This window comes from Brienomyrus brachyistius, chromosome 12 (genome assembly GCF_023856365.1).
Source record: "Brienomyrus brachyistius isolate T26 chromosome 12, BBRACH_0.4, whole genome shotgun sequence".
Classification (NCBI taxonomy): Eukaryota; Metazoa; Chordata; class Actinopteri; order Osteoglossiformes; family Mormyridae; genus Brienomyrus; species Brienomyrus brachyistius.
Genome location: NC_064544.1, coordinates 7,441,473 through 7,454,411, shown reverse-complemented (window position 1 = coordinate 7,454,411; position 12,939 = coordinate 7,441,473). Strand labels below are relative to the sequence as shown.

At 41.3% G+C, this 12,939-nt stretch overlaps 1 protein-coding gene and 1 long non-coding RNA gene across 3 annotated transcripts; both read left to right on the top strand.

Moving 5' to 3' along the window:
* The first annotated feature begins 4,725 nt into the window (after positions 1 to 4,725).
* Positions 4,726 to 6,748, top strand: LOC125704884 (uncharacterized). 2 transcript variants are annotated; one of them, XR_007381272.1, is made up of 5 exons: positions 4,726 to 4,874; positions 6,034 to 6,111; positions 6,195 to 6,236; positions 6,398 to 6,457; positions 6,633 to 6,748. It is a non-coding gene; the product is annotated as an uncharacterized LOC125704884 (long non-coding RNA). The 2 variants fall into 2 exon arrangements; XR_007381273.1 differs by having other exon boundaries at positions 4,733 to 4,874; positions 6,030 to 6,111.
* Positions 6,749 to 7,341: 593 nt separating this feature from the next.
* LOC125704485 (uncharacterized) lies at positions 7,342 to 11,348 on the top strand. The gene is made up of 9 exons (XM_048970073.1): positions 7,342 to 7,423; positions 7,618 to 7,798; positions 8,211 to 8,684; positions 8,936 to 9,102; positions 9,610 to 9,868; positions 9,964 to 10,327; positions 10,554 to 10,717; positions 10,799 to 11,076; positions 11,180 to 11,348. Exons 5-9 carry the CDS (start codon positions 9,818 to 9,820, stop codon positions 11,235 to 11,237), a joined length of 915 nt encoding a protein of 304 aa, XP_048826030.1. The 5' UTR covers positions 7,342 to 7,423; positions 7,618 to 7,798; positions 8,211 to 8,684; positions 8,936 to 9,102; positions 9,610 to 9,817; the 3' UTR covers positions 11,238 to 11,348.
* The last annotated feature ends 1,591 nt before the right edge of the window (positions 11,349 to 12,939 follow it).

The window sequence follows — 12,939 nt, the reverse complement described above, 5'->3', positions numbered from 1 at the left end:
CAGAATTTCACAGTGAAATTTTGTAATTTGTCATTACGCCCAAAACTAATCTTAACCCTAACCCTACCCAGAATTTCAACATTGAAATTACGAATTTCCTCATTAACCCCAACCCTAACCCTACCCAGAATTTCACAGTGAAATTTTGTAATTTGTCATTACGCCCAAAACTATTGACATATGGTCATTACTACTGACATATGGTCAAAACTACTGACATATGGTCAAAACTACTGACATATGGTCAAAACTACTGACATATGGTCATTACTGACCATAACCCTAACCCTACTGACCGACCCGGTGAGTGCCACATTTTCAACATGTAGATCGTGGATCCAAATTTACACATGGATATGACGGATATGCTGACTAACTTAGGAAGAGCCACATTTTCAACCTGTATATCATGGATCCTTATTTACACATGGATATGACGGTTATGCTGACCGAACCGGTGAGTGCCAAATTTTCAACATGTAGATCGTGGATCCTTATTTACACATGGATATGACGGATATGCTGACCTACCCGGTGAGTGCCACATTTTCCACATGTACATCGTGGATCCTTATTTACACATGGATATGACAGATGTGCTGACCGAACCGGTGAGGGCCACATTTTCAACATGTAGATCGTGGATCCTTATTTACACATGGATATGACGGATATGCTGACTAACTTAGGAAGAGCCACATTTTCAACCTGTATATCGTGGATCCTTATTTACACATGGATATGACGGATGTGCTGACCGACCCGGTGAGTGCCACATTTTCAACATGTAGATCATGGATCCTTATTTACACATGGATATGACGAATATGCTGACTAACTTAGGAAGAGCCACATTTTCAACCTGTATATCGTGGATCCTTATTTACACATGGATATGACGGATGTGCTGACCGACCCGGTGAGTGCCACATTTTCAACATGTAGATCGTGGATCCAAATTTACACATGGATATGACGGATATGCTGACTAACTTAGGAAGAGCCACATTTTCAACATGTAGATCGTGGATCCTTATTTACACATGGATATGACGGATATGCTGACTAACTTAGGAAGAGCCACATTTTCAACCTGTATATCATGGATCCTTATTTACACATGGATATGACGGTTATGCTGACCGAACCGGTGAGTGCCAAATTTTCAACATGTAGATCGTGGATCCTTATTTACACATGGATATGACGGATATGCTGACCTACCCGGTGAGTGCCACATTTTCCACATGTAGATCATGGATCCTTATTTACACATGGATATGACGGATGTGCTGACCTACCCGGTGAGTGCCACATTTTCCACATGTAGATCATGGATCCTTATTTACACATGGATATGACGGATGTGCTGACCTACCCGGTGAGTGCCACATTTTCAACCTATATATCGTGGATCCTTATTTACACATGGATATGATGGATGTGCTGACCGACTCGGTGAGTGCCACATTTTCAACATGTAGAAAGTTAGCCAATGCAAGTGAATTGGGACATATAAAAAATAGGCCTCAAACTAACATTAAGGGGTGTCACGGCCGAACCGTATATGCTAGAGGTCTGAAATTTTGTACACATATACTAGACTGATGCATGAATAAATCTGCCAAGTTACATGACTGTAGCTATCACCACAGGCCCGCAATGACCTTTTGAACTTGATGATGTCGGCAATGTTAAGTGAATGGAGGCACCCCACCTGTCATTTGACAGGCCATAACTCTGTGCAGGAATAACCTAGAAAGATGGTTCAAAATATGCTAGAAACTAGACAGTCTGCCCTTTAATGCATTCCATACATGTCCATTAAAATTATTCTTCATTAAAAAAATTGTCCATTAAAAAAAATGCCTCAAACGAAGCTGGGGGGGCGTTACGACTTAACCGTATAATCTAGGGTTCTGAAATTTGGCAAGCACAAACTATATTTAAGTAGGAACTGATGTCCCGAGTTTCATTAGTGTAGCTCTTGCAGAACATATCTGAGGGACCTGTGACTTTATGTTTTTAATGGTTTCGGAAGGGAAAGGGTGCAGGGTCACTTTAGGGGGTCTTGTGGCTGACCCCTGTGACCGAGAGGGCTGAAATTTCACACACATTAACTACATACATGTGTGAATGAGTGTGCCAAGTTTCATGAGTGCAGCCCTCAGCACAGAGCAGCAGTGGGCGTTTGAGTTTGCTAAAATAGGCAATGCAAGTAAATGGGGACTTTTTAAAAAAAATGCCTCAAACTAACATTAAGGGGTGTCACGACCGAGCCGTATATGCTAGAGGTCTGAAATTTTGTTGACATAAACTAGACTGATGCATGAATAAATCTGCCAAGTTTCATGACTGTAGTTATCACCACAGGCCCGCAATGACCTTTTGAACTTGATGACGTCGGCAATGTTAAGTGAATGGAGGCACCCCACCTGTCATTTGACAGGCCATAACTCTGTGCAGGAATAACCTAGAAAGATGGTTCAAAATATGTTAGAAACTAGACAGTCTGCCCTTTAATCCTTTCCATACATGTCCATTAAAATTATTCTTCCTTAATTAATTTATACATGCTTCAAAAAAGAGGAGCATATTTTAATTGTATTTTCCTTTGTCTTAGCAAAAAATGCCTCTGTCTGTCTTAACCAACAAACCCATTCTGCAAGCTTGCTGCAGCTCAGAGGGGCATTTCTTAGAAATCAGGACATAACTCCAGTTTGGTACCAGTTAGAGGTCTGAAATTTGAAATGATGATAGAAACGCTAGGTCAGCACCAGTCTGCAAAATTTCAGGGGTCCATCCCCCAGGGAACGGCAGTTATTAACCCTTTAGTGTCTGGTGGTCTCACACCTGGCCCGAATGAGCTAGAAGTCTGCAATTTCGCATTTTGGACACAGGTAAATTGGGAAATGACATATTGGATTTTTAGGGGCCTGGTCCACACCAAAGGGCCACAAACTACATAAAGGTACCTGCGCCGTCAGCCGTGTGAGTTAGATGGCTGAATTTTGTCATGCATACACTAAGGCCATTGCCAAACACAACTGTAAAGTTTCATTGACGTAAACCTTACAGAAGAGTTTTTATTGGCCGTCAAAGTCAGTGATGTGGGCAATGTTAAGTGAATGGAGGCACCCCACCTGTCACTTCATAGCCCGTAACTCCACGTAGCAGTGCCCTAGAAAGATGCTTTGAAGTGTGCTTAAAAGTAGACGGTCTGCTCTTTAATTCTATCTATACAGATTCATTACAAATATGCCTCCTTAATTAAAAACGAGTGTGACATTTATCGTGAGTCGCTGCACTGTTCATGACTAGGCCTCAAACTACTTCGAGGGGGGTCACGGCTGAGCCGTACAAGCTAGGGTTTCTAAAGTTTGGTGTGGACATACTGGACACGTGTTTGGTGAAATACGGTATCATGAGTGCAGACCTGGTAGAAGTATAATTATTTACTTTTAAAAAAATTTTTTTCAAACTCAGCAATTACAGATTTGCATAGTCTGAATATTATCGGTCTCTGAGAGTAGCTGCATGAGCTAAGTTCATGGTTGTCTTGGCAACGGCACGTCTCCACTCCACAAATTGATACAAAAATGTAACACTCTGCAGCGAGGGCAAGGCTCGGCTGAAAAATGGGTGTGGCGCTGTTTTGTGTATGCAGAAGCACGTGGTGAGACATTTAGTAACATTTGGGGGGGCGTTACGACTTAACCGTATAATCTAGGGTTCTGAAATTTGGCGAGCACAAACTATATTTATGTAGGTACTGATGTCCCGAGTTTCATTAGTGTAGCTCTTGCAGAACATATCTGAGGGACCTGTGACTTTATGTTTTTAATGGTTTCGGAAGGGAAAGGGTGCAGGGTCACTTTAGGGGGTCTTGTGGCTGACCCCTGTGACCGAGAGGGCTGAAATTTCACACACATGAACTACATACATGTGTGAATGAGTGTGCCAAGTTTCATGAGTGCAGCCCTCAGCACAGAGCAGCAGTGGGCGTTTCAGTTTGCTAAAATAGGCAATGGAAGTAAATGGGGACTTTTAAAAAAAAATGCCTCAAACGAAGCTGGGGGGGCGTTACGACTTAACCGTATAATCTAGGGTTCTGAAATTTGGCATTCATTACCTAGATGCATGTGGGAGTGAGAGTGTAAAGTTTTCTGAGCGCACGCCTTACAGAACATGTTTGGTGGAGCTTTACATGAAGTTCCTAATGTAAGTGAATGGAGAAAGGGGGCAGGTTACTTTACGGGGTCTCAGAGCTCGCCCATACAGACTAGAGATCTGAAATTTGGCGGAGACAAAATGTGGATATGTGTGAATAAACCTGCCAAGTTTCATTAGTGTAGCTCTTTCAGACAACTTTCAGTAGTCTTTTAAATTTGTACTTTGCTGTGGAGTTTAAGCCTGAATATTGGTGTGTCACAGAGTTCGCAGTATTGATTTTTTAATCGGCTATAACTTTGTGTGCAGTCAGCCGTGCAGCCTGAGTGCACAGAGCAGGCATCATCAATTAGGCTCTAACTTCACACAGGAACCAGTTAGAAGGATGATTCAAAATGCATCTGACAGTAGACATTGTGCTCTTTCTGTCCATATCAGACTCCTTGTGCTTTTCCCCAGGTATCCAAGTAAAATTCACCCTAGCGATCTTAATTGTGCTCCATGTCATAAAAATTTCACGTGGGAATTCACAACATTTAATTAGCCGAGGGTTTTGGTTGGGCACGAGGTTGGGCTAAATCTGCCTTGCAACTTATCTTTCATTGGTCGGATGGAAATTAACATACCGTGGGTCAGGGAATGCACTTTTACACCTGTTGGAAAACTCTAAGGAGCTGGCTGCACTTTTGCTGCTGCGCTACAAGGTAAGTGTGCTTTTTGTAAGCTATAGACTCCAGTCTTAATCTGAATGACAGAAATGCCAGCACATATGCATGTGTATACGTGTTATTTACAATTCAGTTTATTCCGAATGAACAGTGAAGTGTAAATGTAGTATTCTTGCACTAACCTGTAATTCGTGCGCTTGTATATTATGATTATGGGTTTCGAAAGTGGGTATTTGAGTTTGCTAAAATAGGCAATGGAAGTAAATGGCGATTTTATTATTTTTTTTATTTTATTTTTTTTAAATGCCTTAAACTAAGCTGAGGGGGTGTTACGACTTAACCTTATGATCTGGGGTTCTGAAATTTGGCACGCACGAACTGCGTGAATGTATGAACAAGTCTCTAACGTTTTATGAGCGCACGCCTAACAGAATATTATATTATAATCGCATAATCATTTTAAACCTAGTATTACCGATTTGCATTGGCTGAACATTATCTGTCTAAGACTTAAAACTCCAGGCTGGTACGTGCAGGCTGAGTGCACTTAATGGTTGTCTAGGCAGCAGCACACACCTTCAATTAGTGTATAACTCCACGTAGGAGCAACATAGAAGGATAATTCAAAATGCCTCTGAAAGTGTACATTCTAAGGAGCTGGCTGCACTTTTGCTGCTGCGTAAGTGTGCTTTTTGTAAGCTATAGACTCCAGTCTTAATCTGAATGACAGAAATGCCAGCACATATGCATGTGTATACGTGTTATTTACAATTCAGTTTATTCCGAATGAACAGTGAAGTGTAAATGTAGTATTCTTGCACTAATCTGTAATTCGTGCGCTTGTATATTATGATTATGGATTTCGAACGTTTCAAAATGGTAAATGGACTGCATTTATATAGCGCTTTTCTACTCCTACGAGTACTCAAAGCGCTTTACATTTCATGCCTCACATTCACCCATCCATCCACACACTCATTCACACACCGGTGGCGGAGGCTGCCATGCAAGGTGCCAACCTGCTCACCGGGAGCAATTTGGGGTTCAGTGTCTTGCTCAAGGACACTTTGATGGGGTCAGGAGGAACCAGGGCTCGAACCTGTACCCTCCAGTTGCCGAACGAAAGCACTACCTCCTGTGCCACCATCTTCCCCAATCCATTAAGAATAATGTAATGCTTTGTTATCTGAGGCAGGCAATATAATGGCTGAGAGAGACGTAAATGTGAACGACACATCTGTTGATGTCACGCCAAATTTGCCACGAGACGCATGTAAGTGACGAAGCCGATCAAATTAATCAAATTAATTTTTTTGGTGATTGTCACATTAATAATTTTATGTCTCCATATTCCAGTTGATGGGGATACAACTGCCAGCTCACCCGAAGAGAGTGAAGGTATGTCACACCAATGTATTGTCTTGGATATATACACATTCAAAAGTGCATTTTAATAATCTTCCCCCTGTTCAATGTGATACATGCAAGTGACAAAGCATAGCTGATAAAATGGTGATGGTGATTTGTCAAAATTATGAGTCTATGTCTTCATATTCCAGCTGATGGTGATGAAGAAGAGATCCCCCAAACCCAGCAGGCCTCAACTGGCAAGGCTTAAAGTAAGTCACACCAATATATAAAACTAAAAAGGTATTAAAGTTCTTGTCATAGCATCAATTTAACAGTGTGTGTGTGCGTGTGTATATGTATGTAATATATGTGTATGTAATATAATATATAAAATACACCACGCACACATACTGAATTCTCTTTTTTTGTCTTATTACTTGTCAGGCTGCAGCAGTGATGCCAGGAGAGTTCGACCTTCAATTTTATTTATCTTAATTTAGTTAAATTATTTTTATATATATATATATAATTTGTTGTAATTTTGTTCATTGCAACTTAAAGATTGTTTAATGTTCAATCAGTGTCAAAGTTTTCCATACTGTCTCTTGTATGAGCTGCTGTCAATGGTTCATGTTAAGTATGCAAACTGTAAAAGCTAGGGGGCTGAAATTTCCCATACACAAACTGCATACATGTATGAATGAGTGTGCCAAGTTTCATGAGTGCAGCCCTCAGCACAGAGCAGCAGTGGGCGTTTCAGTTTGCTAAAATAGGCAATGGAAGTAAATGGGGACTTTTTAAAAAAAAAAAAAAAATGCCTCAAACGAAGCTGGGGGGGCGTTACGACTTAACCGTATAATCAAAGGTTCTGAAATTTGGCATGCACGAAATGCAATCCCAAGAAATATTCAACTTAATGTTTTTCAATTTGCAACATTTTTCTAATTCGTTGTGAACGATTAAATGTTTTTTTTGTTCTCTTCAGAATAATGCCCAGGATTAAGAATGCCTGCCCGCTGTGCAACGTCTCATATTTTAATGTGTCAATGCACCTGAGGCAAATCCATAACATCGAATCTCCAGTGGAGCGCCGCCTCGTCACCAGCGTCTGGAGCTCCCGTTATTCTGGACCTGTCAATTGTCCTATGCCAGAATGTCAGGCAAAGGAACTGGTCCGCGTTGACAGGCACCTGGCCTTGGGTCATAACCTGTCAGGTGAAGAACTAAAGTCAATGGTAATTTCTTTCCTTCCCTCATCTTTTAGTACTCCCTTTAATGATGTTGGAATGCATGACAACACATCCATGTAAAACATGTTGGGATGTGAAAGGCACTATATAAGAATTAATTGAATTATATTTTGTAAAGTGTATTCTCATAATATTGCATTGTCTGCAAGTCATCCAGATTACCTCTTCCCAAAAATCAGGTAAAACAGGCAAAACAAAACCAAGCCAAAGCAGCACTTCGAGAATTCAATAAAAGCAAACGAGAAAAGGTGGATGAAATCACCGACCTTAGAGCCGAAGTCAAGCGCCTACAGCGCGAAGTTGACATATTGAGTGAAGGGAGCAGCACACGGCCTTTGGCCCATAAGGTTAATTTTGATGGTAAGAATACGATTATGGGGTGCATGTTGGTGCAATGGTTATTACTGTTGCCTCACACCTCTGGGCCCTGGGTTCGAGTCTCTTCCTGGGTCATATGTGTGCGGAGTTTGCATGTTTCCTCCAGGCAGTCCGGTTTCCCCCCCACAGTGCAAAAACATGCTGAGGCTAATTTGAGTTACTTAATTTCCCCATAGGGGTGCATGTGTGAGTTAATCGTGTGTGAGAGTGTCCTATGATAACATTGGTTCCCTGTACAGGGCAGTTCTGTGCCTTGTACCCTTAGTCTTTAAAACCAGACCCCTTGTGACCCTGAATAGGATAAGTGGAAAATGGATGGATGGATGGATATCATGGCATACCTTAGAATGGCTTCGATTCAATTTCTATGATTTATTTCTCTTTTCTCCTTTAGAAAATGTACTGTCAAAATTCAAGAGCACCCTTTACAGGATAAATAGCACAAAACGAGAGAGAGAAAATGGAAAGCAACAATTGGGCTACATTAAAAATTTCATTGACTATATGTGGAATCGACCCGAAGAGCCAGCCCCTGCCAATTTGAAATTTGTAAACAATCCAAGCAGAATTAATTCTTGGATCGAGAACCTAAATCTTAAATTTAAAGTTACTACCACAAAAAATTATTTATTGGCTATTATAAAATTCCTCCAATTCGTTATAAATGATAATCCGCCGGTCGTTAAATTGGGCCAAAAATTTTTAAAAGGACTAGAACGGCACATTAAGTATCAGGTTCGGGTCCTTTCGAAAAGCATAGTTAGTCACAGGCAGGGGGTGAGGGATGAAAAAAGAGAGAGGATGCCGCGAAGGGAGGAACTGGTAGCTCTGGCAACAGAGTTAAGGGGTGAAATCCCCGCAACTCTTGGTAAGTTGAAAGCCATAGAATGAAAAACACATAGGTAAAACTTGTCAATGTTATGCTCATGGTTTCCAAATGTAAATTTAACTGAAATTAGTGTATGCATACTACCAACATTGTTGTCTGCTTGATTTGATACAATAATCATTGCAGTGAAAGTCACATAACCTTTCACCAAGTGCAGATTCATTTATTTTCCACTACTCTGTCTGGGTGCTTAACTTTTTTTTTTGTCACTTACTGTATTTTGATTACAGATGCTCTGGCTGGAGCCCACTACTCCATTAAGAGAAGGAATACTTGCATTGGCGCTATCGCCACCTACTTATATATACTTACTGGGCACAGAGCCAGTGTCATAATAAACATGACACTGGCTGAGTTTAAGAACGCCAAGGTGCAAGAAAACAGGGTAGTGATTTCTGTGAGTATCCAAAACATTGTTTATACTGTAATTTTTTGCCTATTTTAAATTTGTGTAGAAATTATGCTTACAGGGGGCGGCATGGTGGTGCAGTGGTTAGCACTGTGTCCTCACACCTCTGGGACATGGGTTCGATTCTCCGCCTTGGTCACATGTGTGTGGAGTTTGCATGTTCTCCCCATATCATCGTGGGGTTTCCTCCAGGTACTCTGGTGTCCCCTCACAGTCCAAAAACATGCTGAGGCTAATTGGAGATGCTAGATTGCCCATAGAAGTGCATGTGTGCGTGAATGGTGTGTGTGTGGCCTGCGATGGGCTGGACCCCCATCCTGGGTTGTTCCCTGCCTACTGCCCATTGCTTCCGGGATAGGCTCCAGGCCTCCCATAACCTAGTGGGATAAGCGGTTTGGAAAATGGATGAATGGATTGATTATGCTTACACTCCATACAGAAAATACACCTGATGTGTACCATCATGTTTATTAAGCCACTCTGTCCTTTCCTTAGGTTGCAAGCCACAAAACATCTGGTACATATGGGAGGGCATACATCACCCTCAGCCTGAGGGAGCATTCCTGGCTGACCCAATTTGAAGACCTGAGACCCTTTCTGGCAGGTCACAGCAGGAGGCCAGAAACATTTTTTTTTTTCCTCGTCCGGACAGCCTTTTTACAAATTAGGCGATCTAGTCAGGCAAACATGTAAAGGGAATGGTATGCAGCGCTCGTTTACCATTTCTGATATACGGACAGCAGTGTCTACTTGCGTAAGTAAAAGTTTCAGTAAGTCAAAGTCAATGGTAAAGATTTTAGAATATGGCTCAGTATTGTCTGCACAGAAATTGTTTTGTCTTGTTCACAGATCGAGAGGAACTTGCCACCGGATCACCGGCGCTTGGTGGCCCGTCTCATGTGTCATACTATAGACACGGCTGACCGGTTTTATGTCGCAGACCCTGACATCCAGGATGTCCACCGCAGCCGTAATTTTGTGGAGCAGGCATTAGGCATGGGGAAGCATCCCCAGGCCAAAACCGGTCAGCCGTGTTTAGAAGATGAGCATGAGATCACCAGGCCAGCACGGAGGTCACGCTTGATTTTTGAGTCTTCCGAAGAAGAGGACGTGCCTCCAGGACCGCTGCCTTTATCTGCAATGGAAATTGAGGCACAACAAGCTCCAGCTCCCACGGTACCTCCCCAGGAAGAGCATACGGAGGAAGAGACAGGTAAATTGCCTGTAAATTGAGTAGAGTCAATGTATAGTGATGGGTATGCTAAAGTGAAAGTGATTGCCATTGTTTACACACCATAGCACAGCAGGGCGAAGCTATTCAGCACCCAGAGAGCAGTGCTTGGGGGCGGTACCTTGCTTAGGCTACCTCAGTGGTACTTGTTTGTCAGAGATTTGCACTTGCAATCTTTCAATTACAATTGCACCTCCTTAACCATTAGGCGAACTATTCTCTGACCTGGGATTGAATCTTGAAACTCCCGAGAAGGCAATCTGTCAATTTGATCTCGACGAGGAGGAGGAGGAGGAATGGGAAAGTGAGGAGGAGGATACTGACTCTGAAATAAATTCTCCCCTACCAAAAGTGGTCAAGAAAGATATAAAGGTGAGACAGTAGACTTTGTTTTCTAAATGGGTGTGCTGTATGTGCTTGTATGTAGTGTCGTTAAAGACGTCTGTTTTACAGAGTGGCGTCTGTAGGAGGAGATTATCCTATCCAGAATCGCTGAAGAATGAAGTGGTGTCGTGCTTTGCCGCATACTGGCATGAGCCAATAACAACTAGTACTGTAAGCATGTGCAAGCAAACTTTAATGTCCATTGTTGCTGAATATTATAAACAGAACTCAAGGAGAATGCTCTCTTTTCAGATCAACACAGTACTAAACAACAATAAAGGACTTCTAGAGAGGTGCAAAGACATGGGCCTCACAATTGATAACTTTAGGGGCCTGATTAAAACCTTGTAAGTGATGTCATAGCAATTGTTTTGCTAATGTCACTGCTATTCTTTTACAATTGTCAATTTTCACTAATAAGCCATGTCTTTTTGTCCGTCTATATTACAGACAGAAGGACACAAAGGGAGATGGAGAAATAGCAGACAATGAGGAACCTAATGTGTAAGGTTTTTTTTGTCAGTGTAATTGTTAGACTTTTTTTTGGAAAATTTCTATTGAGCCCCTTGGTCTTTGTCTATAAAAAAGATTCTGTATAACATAGCCCAGGCACTAACTTATATATATATATATATATATATATATGTGTGTATATATATGTATATATGTATATATGTGTATATATATGTGTGTGTAATATATATATATATGTATGTGTATGTGTATGTGTATGTGTATGTGTATGTGTGTATGTATATATATGTGTGTGTGTATAACAATTAGTTATTTTGTCGAGCAGTTGTCTTTCTTTTATAAGAGATTTTTGGTTTGGACTTAACTTGCTTTTCTCTTATTTTTTGTTTGTTAGTGGCCTGGGATATCTATGTTAATTTAGAAAATTTCTTTTGAGCTGCTTGTTCTTTGTTCTTTCTTGAAATTAAAGTGTTCCTTGCAACCACTGATTTCAAGTTTCTCCTCTTTAAAACATTTTGCCATGCATAATCTAGATATGTGATTAAATAAGTCTGCAACGTCTCATGAGTGCAGACCTGACAAGCATTTGAGACAAAAAAATTTTCTCAAACTCAGTAAAAATGGTTTTGCATACTCAGAATATTGATTGTATCAGACTAAGTGCAGTTTATAGTTGTCTGGGTAACACCAAGCATTTAATATATGGATGTGCTGACTGACCTGGTGAGTGCCACATTTTCAACATGTAGATCGTGGATCCTTATTTACACATGGATATGACGGATGTGCTGACCGACCCGGTGAGTGCCACATTTTCAACATGTAAATCATGGATCCTTATTTACACATGGATATGACGGATATGCTGACCGAACCGGTGAGTGCCAAATTTTCAACATGTAGATCGTGGATCCTTATTTACACATGGATATGACGGATATGCTGACTAACTTAGGAAGAGCCACATTTTCAACATGTAGATCGTGGATCCTTATTTACACATGGATATGACGGATGTGCTGACTGACCTGGCGAGAGCCACATTTTCAACATGTAAATCATGGATCCTTATTTACACATGGATATGACGGATGTGCTGACCGACCTGGCGAGAGCCACATTTTCAACATGTAGATCATGGATCCTTATTTACACATGGATATGACGGATATGCTGACTAACTTAGGAAAAGCCACATTTTCAACATGTAGATCGTGGATCCTTATTTACACATGGATATGACGGATGTGCTGACCGACCCGGTGAGTGCCACATTTTCAACATGTAAATCATGGATCCTTATTTACACATGGATATGACGGATATGCTGACCGAACCGGTGAGTGCCAAATTTTCAACATGTAAATCATGGATCCTTATTTACACATGGATATGACGGATATGCTGACTAACTTAGGAAAAGCCACATTTTCAACATGTAGATCGTGGATCCTTATTTACACATGGATATGACGGATGTGCTGACCGACCCGGTGAGTGCCACATTTTCAACATGTAAATCATGGATCCTTATTTACACATGGATATGACGGATATGCTGACCGAACCGGTGAGTGCCAAATTTTCAACATGTAAATCGTGGATCCTCATTTACACATGGATATGACGAATGTGCTGACTGACCTGGCGAGAGCCACATTTTCAACATGTAAATCGTGGATCCTCATTTACACATGGATATGACGGATATGCTGACCGACCTGGCGAGAGCCACA

What these genes read in the sequence shown, in the direction of transcription:
- LOC125704485 (XM_048970073.1), top strand. Translation starts at nt 9,818, where the DNA reads ATGCAGCGCTCGTTTACCATTTCTGATATACGGACAGCAGTGTCTACT. An exon ending in GGACAGCAGTGTCTACTTGC is followed by an intron (nt 9,869 to 9,963) that starts GTAAGTAAAAGT and finishes TCTTGTTCACAG; the next exon opens with ATCGAGAGGAACTTGCCACC. An exon ending in AGGGGCCTGATTAAAACCTT is followed by an intron (nt 11,077 to 11,179) that starts GTAAGTGATGTC and finishes TCTATATTACAG; the next exon opens with ACAGAAGGACACAAAGGGAG.